At 50.6% G+C, this 13390-nt stretch overlaps 1 protein-coding gene across 2 annotated transcripts; it reads left to right on the top strand.

Annotated features, from left to right (window-relative positions):
• Positions 1-350: 350 nt before the first annotated feature.
• Positions 351-13197, top strand: LOC120750976 (ubiquitin carboxyl-terminal hydrolase CYLD-like). 2 transcript variants are annotated; one of them, XR_009208210.1, is made up of 16 exons: positions 363-383; positions 2309-2776; positions 2872-3156; positions 3369-3438; positions 4065-4285; positions 4812-4965; positions 5302-5437; positions 6053-6163; positions 7265-7356; positions 8080-8146; positions 9149-9278; positions 9513-9621; positions 9766-9884; positions 10505-10724; positions 11465-11909; positions 12013-13197. XR_009208210.1 is itself a non-coding variant. In XM_040060615.2 (15 exons), the coding sequence occupies exons 2-15, from the start codon at positions 2321-2323 to the stop codon at positions 11647-11649; spliced, it is 2355 nt and encodes a 784-aa protein (XP_039916549.1). In that variant the 5' UTR covers positions 351-383; positions 2309-2320; the 3' UTR covers positions 11650-13197. The 2 variants fall into 2 exon arrangements, 1 of the variants encoding a protein (XP_039916549.1); XM_040060615.2 differs by having other exon boundaries at positions 351-383; positions 11465-13197.
• The last annotated feature ends 193 nt before the right edge of the window (positions 13198-13390 follow it).

The following is a 13390-nucleotide window of genomic DNA, read 5'->3' as shown; positions in this document are numbered from 1 at the left end:
CACAGGGACACAGGTCCATGGAAACATATAAATCCATTGGGATTTGGGTCTATTAGGACACTCACGAGTCCATAGGGATTTGGGTCCATGGGAATACACACTCCAGGGTCCGTAGGGCTTTGGGATCATGGAAACACGCGAATCCACAGGGATTTGGCTCCATGGAAACACCCCCGCCCGCCGCCCCTCACGCAGTTCCCGCCTTCCCCCTTAGGCCGGCGGGCAGGGGGCGGGGCTGGTCGTGGAGCCACTCCCCCTCTCCAACTGTTGACCCCGCCCTTCACTCCTATTGGCCGTCCGCCTCCCACCGCCGCTTCCCATTGGCTGCCGCGCCGCGCGCGCCTGGACGCGGAAGTGCCGGGGCTCGAGCGGCGGCGGAGACGGTGAGGGGAGGGGGGAGGGGTCGAGCTCAAATCCCGCTCGGAGCTTTGGGAATGGGGATTTATTCCCATAAATCGGAGGAAATTGGGAATGTTCTGGTTTAAATGCCCGGGTTACTCTTGGGTTTGATGAGGACAAGGGTTTATGCCTGTGACTCCGAGAGGAAAATGGTTTATTTGGGGGTTTTCGGGAGGAATTTGGTTTATTCTTGTTTATTTTCATGAGAAAAGGTGTTTGTTCTCGGGGTTTGGCGAATAAAATTGTTTGTTCTCTGGGGATTTTTGATGAGAAAAAGGGTCTGTTCCGGGGTTTTGTTGAGGAAAAGAAACTGCTTTTGTGTGTTTGGGTTTTTTTTTTTTTTTGAAAATGAGGAACAGGATTTGTTTGTAGTTTTGGTGAGGAAAGTGGGGGGTTTTGCGTTTTTCTTGAGGAAAAAAAAGTTCATTTTTGGCTTTTGAAGAGGAAAATGGTTTATTTGTGTGTTTTTGATGAGGAAAATAACTTCTTGGAGGATTTTGATGAGGAAAATTGTTTATTCTTGGGGTTTGATGAATGAGATGGTTTATTCTTGCCTTTTTGATGAGGAAAATTCTTTGCTCTTGTAGGTTTTATGATGAAAAGTTGTTTATTTTTTGGTTTTTATGAGGAATATGGTTTATTTGTATGGTTTTTATGAGGGAAGTGGTTTATTCTGGAGCTTTCGTTAGGAAAACAGGCTTGATGAGGAAAGTTGGTAACTTTTATGAGAAAAACAGTTTATTCTTGGGGTTTTAGTTAATTAAATAGTTTATTTTTGGAAACTTCATCAGATGAATCAATTTATTTTGCAGTTTTAGGGAGGTAAAGGGTGGGGGGTTTTGTTTGTTTGTTTTTGTTTTGGGGTTTATGTGTGTGTGTGTTTTGTTTTTTTTTTAAATTCACTCTTTTTGTTGAAACAAAAATTTTGGATCCCGATTTTCCATGGAATCATCAAAGGAGGGATAAGGGACGGGTAAAAAGTGGAATTTAATGAGTGGATTTAATCACTATTGGAATTTAACTATCAGAATGTAACTACTGGAATTTAACTGGAATTCCACCCGTTGAATTAAACTACTGGAATTTTAACTACAAGAACTTTCGGGATTTAACTGAAAAAAATAAGCACCAAAATGTATTTCGGCTTCCAAATACTTGCATCTCTTTTAATATAAATTATAAAATATAAATTACATTCTATTTAATATAAATTATTTATTTATAATAAATAAATCTTTGCTAGGAAAGCTGGAGCTCTTTAGCACCTCAGGAGGTGATTTGCATATGATTTGAATATTCACGAGCTCTAGCAACACCCGGAGAGGGAATCCCTTTTCCAAGGAATTTTAAAAAGCAGGATCGATCCTTTGCCTCACTCCCGTGAGTAAGGAAGGAAAATGTGGGATTTAATGAGGCTGGAGGGTGCCGGAACAGGTCAGACAAGCTGGAGCAGCCTCTCCATCCCTGGAAATATTCCAGGTGTGGTTGGATGGAGCTTGGAGCAGCCTGGGATAGGGGAAGGTGTCCCTGCTCATGGAATGAGGTAATATTTACGGTTTCTCCCAACCCAAACCATTCCACGGGATTTTTTTTTTTTTTGTACAACCTCATGCTGGGAAGTTTTAGCGGAGAAGGCAGAGCTGGACTTTTCCCATGGAAACACAGTGAGGGAACAGGGATGAGCAGGAATGCGGGAAACCGGGTTAGATGGAATTTCGAATCACCACCGCCAGGGTGATTAAACACCTGGAAAAAGGGAGCAGGGAACCTTTGGGAGTCACTCAAGCTCAGCCGGGCGAGGCTTCGAGCGCGGGGTTGGATCCTAAAAAAACCTCTTCCAACCCCGGATTCTTCGGGAATTCTGCGCCAACACTCACAAATCTCTGTCGCTGTGACTCTCCCGACCCAGAGGGAATCCGCCATGTCCAACCTCTGGCCTCCAGCAGCGGACGGGAATTGCTTCTACATCCTGACGGAGGACTGTGCCTATGGAAGCAAGTACTTCCAAGCCGGGAACTTGTGCTTCTGCAGCGAGAGGAGCTACCTGCGGAATTTTTCCGAGGATGGGCCTCCGGCTTGCTTCCTGAAGGTCGTCATGCTGGACGACAGCTCCACGGTCACCATCAACATGGAAATCCTGCAGCCCGTGCGCCAGGAAGCCGCCGGATTCCTCCTGGCCGTCGGGAGCCACAGCGAGCGCTTGGATCTGTTCCTGGAGAGGCTGAGCCTGGAAGGAGCTCTCCGAGCCGTGCCGGGTCAGGTCGTGATGGTGGAGGTGGAGCGGGAATTTTTCCCGGGAGTCGTGCGTTACATTGGGAGCATCTACAAGCCCAGCTTGGCTGTGCTGGCTCCGGTGTTTTTTGGGGTGGAATTGCAGGTAAGGATTGGAGGGGGTGATGCCCAAAAGCAGCGGATTCCCTGTTTTTCCCATGGAATTTCCGCGTGTGACGTCCCTTCCCGGCGTGTTTTCAGGGAGAGGGGGAAAACAGAGGGAGAAGCGACGGGTCCTACCATGGCACCGAGTACTTCAAGTGCAAGAGGAACTGTGGGATCTTCCTGCCCTTCAGCAAAATCCAGTTTATTCCCGCATCAGGCAACGAGAACGGGAAGCAGAAGCCGGGGAAACGGGACGCGGAGGAGGTGGTTCCCGTGAAAGTGGGAGACGCCGTCAGCTTCTACGTGGATGAGATCCCGACCAAAGGAATTGCCATGGCAGTTTACAGGGAAGGGAGCCAGTGGTTCGTGAAGGTTTGCCCGGTAAGAGCGGCTTTTCCGTGGTTTTTTTTGTTTGTTTGTTTCTTTTTGAGGTTTTAAAGGAAGAAAATCACGCTGTGGTCGGACGTGAAAGAGAAGTAGAAACTTTCTTTGCGCAAACTTTACGGGCTTGTTTAAAAAAAATAATCCTTCACGTTCCAGTGTTTACCCGGTGGATTTTTTCCCCCAGCTGATGGATTTTTCGCTCCTTTCAGGAAGAAGAGGGAACGACTGACATTTTCAGGGAAATCCCCATGGATTCTGTCGTGAAGGAGAGCTTGCAAAGTAGGTGGTATTCGGATGTGTCTCTCCTGATCCCATTCTGGGGGAGTTTGGAATTTATTCCCTCTCTGCAGGGTACTGAGGAGCTGAAATTCCAATAAAACTTACAGCTTGTCTTAATGGACCAGGATTTATGGAAAAATCTCAAGTTCCACACAAAGCTAAAGCTGAATCCCATTTGTCTGATGGCAGCAGAGAATTCCCCCAGGGAAGAGGCACCACTGGTTAAAAAGTCTTTGATTCCACTGTAAAAGATGGAGCAGGAACTTCATCCTGGTGGGAAAGGCTCAGGTGCCAGCAGCAATGGTGGGAATTGTCGGACAAGACAAGGAATTGGTAGAAAAATTAGGAAACAACCCCCCTGCTGCCATTCCAGTAGTCTGGGAAGGGCTGGATTAGCTCCAGGGCCAGCGAGAGCTTGGAATGTGAAGCTTTGAGCAGGGAAACGAGGAGCAGGATCATTCCCTCTCATCCCGTCAGACCAGCTTGGACACACTGGGAATTACACCTTGTCCCCTGCTGCTCAGCTTCCTGCTTGTGTGTGTAGCCTGGAATGTTCAAAACAGACCTGGAATTAGACCCAGGGGATAGAATTCCCGCCTCTCCTGATGTTTTGTGTTGCCCATCAGGTTTTTTCCCAACGTTCGAAACTGATGTGGGCTTTGGAAAACCAAACCCAATGAAAGGAGAGATCAGCAAGGGCAGCGAGGAGGGGGAAGGTGGGAATTCCCCCCTGGAAGTGAATTCCATGGTCCAGATCACCTTGGACAAAGGGAGTCAAGTTTCAGGAATCATCCGCTGGTTGGGCTACCTGCCCCAAATCAAGGACAAAATGGCTGGAGTTGAACTGGTGAGGCTGGAAGGCTGGGAAAGGACCTGGGAGTGCTGGTGGCAGTGGCTGGATATGGAGGGTGGAATTCTGGGATCCCCAGGCACAGGATATTGAGGGGCTGGAATGGAGCTGGGAAGGGTCTGGAGCACCAGGAGCAGCTGGGAGGGCTCATCCTGGAGAAAAGGAGGCTCAGGAAGAACGTTCTGGATCCCTACAATTCCCTAACAGAAGGGTGGGGCTGGGTGGGAATTGGGCTCTGCTCCCAGGGAACGAGGGACAGAACAAGAGGAAACAGCCTCAAACTGCTCCAGTGGGCATTTAGGTTGGATACTGGGAAAATTCCTTTATGGATGGGGTTGTCCAGCCCTAGCACAGCTGCCCAGGGCAGGGGTGAGGTCCCCATCCCTGTGGATGTGGCACTTGGGGACACGAGCTAGCGGTGGCCTCGGCAGCGCTGCATAGCTGGACTCGCTCTCAGATCTCTTTTCCAACCATGATTCCGTGAATCCTGCTCTCAGGCTGGTCTCTGGCGCTGTTTTCCCAGGATGAAGACAAGGGGGTCACAGCTGGAGAGTGGCTGGGCACGTCCTACTTCCACTGCGCCCCAAAGCGCGGCCTCTTCGTGAGGCTGAATTCCTGCCAGCCCGACCTGCGCTTCCAGAGCCTTCCCAACTCTGAGCCGGCCCTCCAGGATTACAGTGAGTCCCCTGGCAAGCAGGAAAACGGGGCTGTGATGGGAGAAGGATGTGGAAAAAAAATCCCCGTGGGGCAGCGTTTCTTCCCTTTCTTCGGGTGTTGTTCTTTGGTGTTTATCCATCTTCGGCTGGATTAACAGCTGGACTCAATCCCAGAGCTCTTTTTCCGACCTGAATGATTCCTTAGGGAATGTCCCACAAGTCTGAAAGGTTGTGATTTATGGAAAGCTGGGTCGAGAAGCCACCTGAGGTCTGAGAGTCACCTCAAGACTTTTGAGGCATCAAGGAAGGGCAGAGCTGACCCAGATGAGAAGGTGAAGGCAATTCCTTTTCTTGCAGGAGGACAGGTTCTTTCAGAAGACCCAGAGAGTTTTCCTCCCCTCAGGAATGAGGCAGCTGTCCGTGTTCTCCAAGGGCGGATGAAGGGCATCCAAGGCCATTGTAATTCCTGCTACATGGATGCAGCTCTCTTCAGGTAAGGACCTGCTTGGGTGGTGCAGGCTCCTTAAATGAACGGCTCTTTAATTGAGCAGAGCCCCGGATTGCAGCACTTCCCTGGATTTCCAAGTCGGCTGGAAGTTCACCTGGTGTAGAGCAGGATGTAACTTTGTGGAAATGCAACCTCCAGGCTGCTTTTTGATTTCCTGCCCAAATCCGGCAGGTTTTTCAGCCCTGAAGACCCCCCTGTACCCCTGTGTCTGTCATTCAGGGCGCTGAGAGCTCGTAGCTTTCCGGATTTGGAATGTGCTGACTTTGTCCCTGGAAGTTCTGGCTGGAATCATTCCAAAGAACCCACCCAGGAGCTCCCAACTTCCCTGCTTGGAGAGGAAAAGACTCAGTGGTGCCCTTCCCTGAGCAGTTTTGGCTGCAAAGTAGGAATTTCCTTCTCCCTGAGCTGTTCCCTTGCTTTCTCCCAGTGTCCATTGTTCCAGATGTGCCTCACTGTGCAGATGTGCTTCCCTCACCTCCCTGTAATTCCATGCATGGATTCCTGGCCATCAAAGCCATTGACTGTCACCAGCCACCACATTTTGATTCCAGCTGTTGCTCCCAAGCCCTCAAACTCAAACCCATCCCACTCTTCCCGCAGCCTCTTCTCCTGCACCTCCGTGCTGGACTCCATGCTCTTCATGCCCTTCCCACTGTGTGACAGGAATGTCCAGGGGATTCTGCGGGATGAGATTGTCAATCCCCTCCGAAGGTGAGCGTAGGGAATGCTGGAAGTTGTCCCATTTGCCTTCATTCCTTCCCTGCTGCCCTGAAGGTGGGAGGGAGGAGGGAAACCTGGCAGCCGCATCCAGAGGAGTTCAGGGCGAGGAGGAACGGTTTTAAAGGGGATTGAGACGGGATTTTGGGAAGGAATTTTCCATGTGAGGGTGGTGAGGGGGTGGAATGGAATTCCCAGAGAAGCTGTGGCTGCCCCATCCCTGGAAGTGTCCCAGGCCAGGTTGGATGGGGCCTGGAGAACCTGGTCTCATTGGTGGCATCCCTGTCCATGGCAGAGTGTTTTGGTTTGGAAAGGACAGTTGTCTGCCAGGGAAAACTAGAGCCTCCCTTGGAATGGAGAATGTAAACCCTCTTCCCTCCAAATTTTTATAATTTTGCAATTAGGGGCTTTCAGGCAAAGATATGGGAAATAGGAGTAACAGTTCTTTACTAGGAATATTAAAGGAAAATACAAATGTAGGAGTACAAAAAAAAAAAAAAAAAAAAAAAACAAGCAAGGAAGCAAACAAAAATCCTGGGAAAAGCCCTGACAGAGTCAGGGATACGACCTGGCACCCTGTTGGTCAGGGTGTTGGAAGCAGTCCAAATAAATCCTCCTGGAGTATCAGACATGGTTCTGTGGAGTAAAGATGATCCTGTAGAAAATCCAGTGGTGGCCAGATGGGTCCGGTCATTCTCTGGGAATCCAGTGGAAAAACAGGATACCTTGTGTCCTTCATTCCCAGTTTTTATCTAGCTGGGAACAACTGGCTCCTCTCCACTGTGTGGAGCATCTCCCAATGGGATGATGGAATGTGTCATGGCCATTATCAGAAGACGTCCCCCTGGAGGATGGAGGGGTGGTGACGGAGATAAGAAACACTGCCCCACCTGGATTTAAGGATTTGGAGGCATCCTCCTCCCCCCTGGAGTTACAAGAGAAGGACAAAACATCTCCCAAAAGACCAGCTTTCATCAGATGAAATAGAATACACATTTTTTAGACACAGGGGGTCGAACTGGATGAAGTTTAAGATCCCTTCCAAGCCCAGGCATTCCATGATTTCCCTCACCTGCGGCTGGTTGTTGTTCCCAGGACTGGCTTTGTCAGAGCCAGCAGCGTGATGCACCTCCGGGAGCAGCTCACGGACAAAGGCCAGTGCTCCAGCTTTACCAACGCTGAGAAAGGTGAGGAGCTCCCTGGAGCCTTTCCCTAGCTGCTTCCCAGAGTTTTGCCTCATCCAGGCAGCAGCCGGCAACTTCCCTTTGTGCTTCTCGCAGGAATGCTTTTTAATTAGGTGCTGGTGTTAATTGACAAAAAATGCACTTGTAAAAGTCTTGCAGCTTTCAAATCTCTCCATACCCTCAGAGCCCATTCCAGTTCCTAAAGGGGCTCCAGGAGAGCTGGAGAGGGACTTTGGGACAAAGGATGGAGGGACAGGACACAGGGAATGGCTTCCCACTGCCAGAGGGCAGGGATGGATGGGATTTCGGGAAGGAATTCCTCCCTGTGAGGGGCTGGAATTTCCAGAGAAGCTGTGGCTGCCCCTGGATCCCTGGAATTGTCCAAGGCCAGGTTGGATGAGGCTTGGAGCAACGTGGCATAGTGGAAGGTGTCCCTGCCCATGGCAGGGGCTGTAATTCCATGATCTTGAAAGTCCTTTCCCACCCAAACCATCCTGGAATTAATGGAAGTGCAGTCTCTGAAGGATGCTTGGCATTTTCCATGATCCCTTTGGGATTTGTGCCTTAACCAAGTGCTCTCAGCCTTTTCCCCAATTGTCCCCGATCCTGAAAAGGAAATTCCAGGTCCCTGGAACACTGCCTGATGTTTACCTGGCAGCTCTGGGATGCAGTGGGACAAGGCAGTTCCTGGCATGGTCTGATCCGTCCTTTCCTCTCACTCTCCAGATCCTGAGGAATTCCTCAATCTCATAATGCAGCAGATCCTGGGAATTGAGCCACTACTGAAACTCCAGTAAGTTTCCACAGCTGAGGGATACAATTCCCAAGGCCAGGCTCATTAATTTTCCACCTCAGAATCCTGGTGGGGGGTCACTTGTCCCTTTCCACCAAAGTTTTGGAATCACAGCTCTGAGTTTTGTGCAGCCTTCCCTTATTAACAGACTCCAATCCTGCTTGTTGTGATTTTCCCATCTGGGCAAAGATGCTTCTGAGCTCTCCCTGGAGGGTGCTGCCTTCAGAAAATCGGGATAAAAACCTTGTGCCATCCTCAGGGAGAAGAGCCAGAAGGGGTTTGAGAAAGGTGATGTCCGACTTTAGGGCAGATCCAGCAGCATCCAACCGCCTTCGGATGAATCTGGGATTTGTCCAGGCTGCCACGCTGGCTCAGCTCCCGCAGCCTCTCAAAACAGGCAGTCCATGGACGCAGTCCCAGTTTTTTGGGGACTCTACAAAGAGGATGAGAGGCTGGAGGAAGCCAAAAATAACTGTGCTGTTTGTGAGCACAGGAAGGGAATTGTTGGATTTCTGTGCTCCGTTGTGGAGCCGCCGCTCGAGCCGTGGATCGTGGAGTGCTGGGAAAGGCCGGGCACAAAGAGGACTCTGTGCTGCAGCTCCCCTGCACGGGGTCATCCCAAGGAAATCCTTTCCCTGCTTTCTTTAGGGATTGTGGGAGATCTGCGCACACAGCTCACCTTGAGTTTGGCGTTTTGGCTGCTTTTTTTTTAATTAATCCTTCATCGAAGCATCCATTTGTTAATTTAAATACTGAATTATCCTTTGGATTTATATCGAGGGGAAATGCGATTTTGCTTATAGGATGTGCTGCTCCAAAGGGATAATGAAGCCAAAATTCCTACTTATCTCCCGCTCCCCCGGCATAAATTTGGTATTTTGGGGTGGAAAAAGTGCTTTGTGTTGCACCAAACCACCCTCAGTGCCTCAAGCCCAGGACAAACCTTGGGAAATTCCAGTTTTGGTGCCACCACATCCCCAATCCCATGAGCTCTCCTTGCAGGTCAGGAGGCCAGGAGCAGGAATGTTACTGCTACCAGATATTTATGGATAAACAGGAGGATTTGGTGGTTCCCGACGTGCAGCAGTTGGTGGAGCGCTCCTTCCTGTCCTCGGATCTGAAGCTGGTGGAGGTGAGCCCAGTTTCCTTCTGCTTCCCTGCTTGATTCCCAAAATACCTGTGAGGCCTTGGATGTTTTATATCCAACACCGAATCCAGGCGTGACTTAGGAAAAGGCCTCGGCTTTCGCTGTTTCCCTTTTGTCCTGTGAATAATGACAGCAAATTGAGAGGAAAATCTCTGGGATTTGGTTCTTCTGGCAGGGTGACTCCTTTCCCTGTTTTTTTTTTTGTTTTTTTACCCCCAGATCCCGTCTTGCTTCATTATCCAGATGCCACGTTTTGGGAAGGAATATAAAATGTTCAGCAAAATCATCCCTTCCTTGGAGCTGGATATAACAGATCTGCTGCTGGACAGTGAGTGGTGGGCTGCGAGCAACCAGCTCTGGGCTCTCTGGGGTGGGATTCCTCTTCCTCTGAGTCCCAGTTTTGGCAGGACAAAGCTGGATTTCAGGTGGGATCTGGAGGAGACGTTCCCTCTGAGCTCTGTTTTCCTGGCAGGTCCCAGGGAATGCTGCCTGTGTGGAGATGTCGCCACTCTGGAATGCTCCGAGTGTTTCAAGGACAAGGTGTTCGCAGCCACGGGCCTGAAGCAGTTCTGCAGCTCCTGCTCCAGACAGGTATTCCATGGCTGTTCCCAAAATACACCTTGGAAGCTCTCAGCGGGATGGACCCTCCCGAAATCCCTGCATTTCCCTGGCTGTCCCTGCAGCTGCTCAGGTTGGGCACGGAGCAGCCTTTTCCTGAGGGTCATTCCCACCAGGATCCAGAAGCCGGGAACCCTCTGCTTACACAGAGCCTAAATAATAATGGAATCACGGAAAAAACTTGGATTTGGAAAGGACCTTGAAAGCTCATTTCAGCTCCACCCCCTGCCTGCTGCTCAGTATCCCAGGTTGCTCCAAGCTCTGTCCTACCTGACCTTGGACAATTCCAGGGATGGGACATCCACAGCTTCCTTGGATGACCTGTTCCATGAATAAGGTGGAATCCTGCAGGAGCCAAGTGCTGATCCCTCCCTGCTGCCTCTCCATGAGCATTCCCACAGTTCCTCTTGGAGGGTGGCCCGCTCCCATTTCAGCTTCCTGCTGCCAGGCTGTTCCCACAACGCCATTCCCAGGCGAGCAGGGAGCACGGGAATCACATCAGCAGGGAATGAATCGGGAATCTGACCTCTGCCCCCAATTCCTGGCAAGCCAGGGCCAGTTCAGCCCCATGCCACCCTCTCCCTTCTCCTCAGGTTCACTCCCATCGCCGCCGCAAAGCGCACAAACCCAGGAAGCTGCACATTCCGGAGGAATTCCAGAGCTGGAGCGCCCGGGGCTGCCAGCAGGTCCCACGGGAGAAGCTGGAGCTGTTTGCAGTGCTCTGCATCGAGACCAGTCACTACGTGTCCTTCGTGAAATACGGCCCCGGGAACGAGCACTGGATGTTCTTCGACAGCATGGCCGACCGGCACGGTGAGGGAACGGGAATGGGATGTTGGGATTGGGATGTGGGAAGCTCCCAGGGCCTGCTCACTCCACCTTTTCCTCTCAAGTTCCCCTCTTTAGGCTTCCTCTGGATTTGGCTTTCCTCTAATTAGATTCCAGAGGGGCCAAGCCAAGCGTGTGGGAGTTTTTCCAGGTGCTTCCAGCTTCTGGTTGTGGTCCAACAAGGAGGTCTTGGGATCCCATCACAACTGGCTCAGCTTGTGGGCACAGATTGTTTTCTTGTACTTCCCCACTGTGCTTTGATCACAGAATTGTGGAATGGTTTGGGTTGGAAGGGACCTTAAAACACTTCCAGCTCCAACCCCTGCCATGGGGTTGCTCCAAGCCCCATCCAAGCTAGCCTTGGGCTTTTCCAGGGATCCAGGGTCGGCCACAGCTTCTCTGGGAATTCCATTCCAGGGCCTTACAACCCACACAAAGAAGAATTCCTTCCCAATATCCCATCTATCCCTGCACTCCGGCAGTGGGAAGCCACTCCCTGTGTCCTGTCCCACCATTATTTTATCCAAAATCCTTCTCCAGCTCTCCTGGAGCCCCTTTAGGTTGAACCATCTCCCCTCATCCGGCCTCTTCCAGTGCTTTTGGCCTCCCCATCTCCCAGCTGAGGCTCTGCATGGCTCTTGAGAGCGTGCTGGGATCTGCTGGAGCCATGGGAACTCATCCCTTTGGGATCTGGTTTGGTACTTTGCTCCTCCTTTCCACCGCAGGCGGCGAAAACGGCTTCAACATTCCCACGGTGACGCTGTGCCCGGAAGTTGCCAAATACCTGGACTTGCCCCTGGCTGTGCTGGCCCTGGAGCAGCCTCGGGACATGGATGGGGTGGCCAAACGCCTCTTCTGCGACGCCTACATGTACCTGTACCAGAGCAGGAAAATGGCGCTTTACAAGTGACGCCTTCCCGGGCCCGACGGCACGGAGCCTCCTCAGGAATGGGAGCTTGGATCATCCCCAGAAGGTGGAAGCAGCCGAGCCTGGATGCTCTGAGCTGCCTCTTCTCACCTCTCTTGGTGTCGAATTATCCAAGTCAGGCTGGGTTTGTTAAATCCTCGGCTTTATCCGGTGGCTGTTGGTCCTTGGGAGCAGCTGGGCTTGGAGTTATGGATGCTCAAATTCATTCTCATTCCCCGCATTCCACAATTCTCCCTCTCCAGGTACTCCGCAGCCTGAGCATCCCCCACATCCTCGTTTCCCTGTCATCCCTCCCCTCCAAAGCTGGGGACCAGCAGAGATCAAAACCCGAGGAATTATCCACAGGTTTACCAGGAAACCACAACCTTTCCTAAAGCATCCTCACCTGGATTTGTGGAGTGAGGAAAATCAGGCCAGGATCGATTTTCCTCACCCTTGTCCCTCAATTCCTTGCACTTCTCTTATCCAGCACTGACTGGCACTTTTACCCACCATCCCTTATTTCCAATCACGGATCTCCTGAGGTGAAGCTGTGCTTTAAAAGTTGTTATTTTTCCAAGAGCAAAACTGGAAGGAGGATGGGAGCAGAGGAGCAACCTCTGGGCTCCTGCTGCTTCCTCTTTTTGGCAAAATCTGCGCGGGATTCAGCATTCCAACCTCACTTTTAGCACTTTCTGTCCCATCTTTGCGTTCACTGCCGAGTTCTGGGGTCCAATGCCAGAATTCCAAGGGCAAAAATGGAAAAAAAAAAAAAAAGAAGAAAAAAGAGCACTCTAGGATTTTCTGCGGGAAAGTTTAGTGTTTGGGTGGGAGCTGGTGTTCCTTAAATAAATTTGTCAACTTGGGGGTTCTCTGCTATTAAGTGGGAAGTTGTACCGGAGTCAGTGGGGTGCCCAAATTCCACAAAAACCTCAGGGAAAGCATCCAGGAGTCCCAGATGCGCAGGTTTAACCCCGTTCCTGCTCCTTTCCCCCCTTCTTTAATGCAGAGTGGAGTAATTTTAACCAAGCCTGGAGTGGTTTGGTTAAACCACACGAGGTTTGGGATCTTTCTGGCATTCCAAGCGTTGCCAGCAGCTCCTGGAGGGATTCTTTCCCTCTGCTCGGCTCTGATAGGTCATACCTGGAATACTGGGTGCGGTTTGGAGCTCCCCAGTACAAGAGAGACAAAATCCAAGGAAAAACTACAGAGATGAGGAAGGGGCTGGAGCTTCTCCTATGAGGAGAGGCTGAGGGAGCTGGAATTGCCCAGCCTGGAGAAGAAAAGGCTCCGGAAATCTCCTCAACATCCATAAATACCTGAGGAGAAAGTGCAGAGACACCCAGGAGCTTCTCTGCCCACGAAAGTGTTTCCTGAACATCGGGAATTGCATCTTATCCATGAGGGTGGCAAATGCTGGCGCAGGTCACTCTCCTTGTTCTTCATTCCTCCTCTCCCAAAAACTCAGGAAAATCTCTACTCAGGTACAACGGACTCCTTACCTTTGGTGCTTTGCTTAAAAAAAAAAAAAAAAATCTAATTTATAACAAACTGATCCTGCATTTCCTGGAGGGTTTTTTGGGTTGTTTTTTTTTTCCTGTCTTAAAATGGGATGCAATGCCGTTGGAATTCTCAGAAATCCGGGACCATCAGGCCATGCTTCATCAAGCTCCTAATTGTTTTCTTCCCTGTAATTTCTGCCAAGATCCAAACCATGGAGAGGAGGGTGCACAGGAAAGCCACA

Source organism: Hirundo rustica, chromosome 1 (assembly GCF_015227805.2).
Source record: "Hirundo rustica isolate bHirRus1 chromosome 1, bHirRus1.pri.v3, whole genome shotgun sequence".
Taxonomy (NCBI): Eukaryota; Metazoa; Chordata; class Aves; order Passeriformes; family Hirundinidae; genus Hirundo; species Hirundo rustica.
Note: the sequence above shows the minus strand (reverse complement) of the source record. Positions and strands in the feature narration are given on the sequence as shown.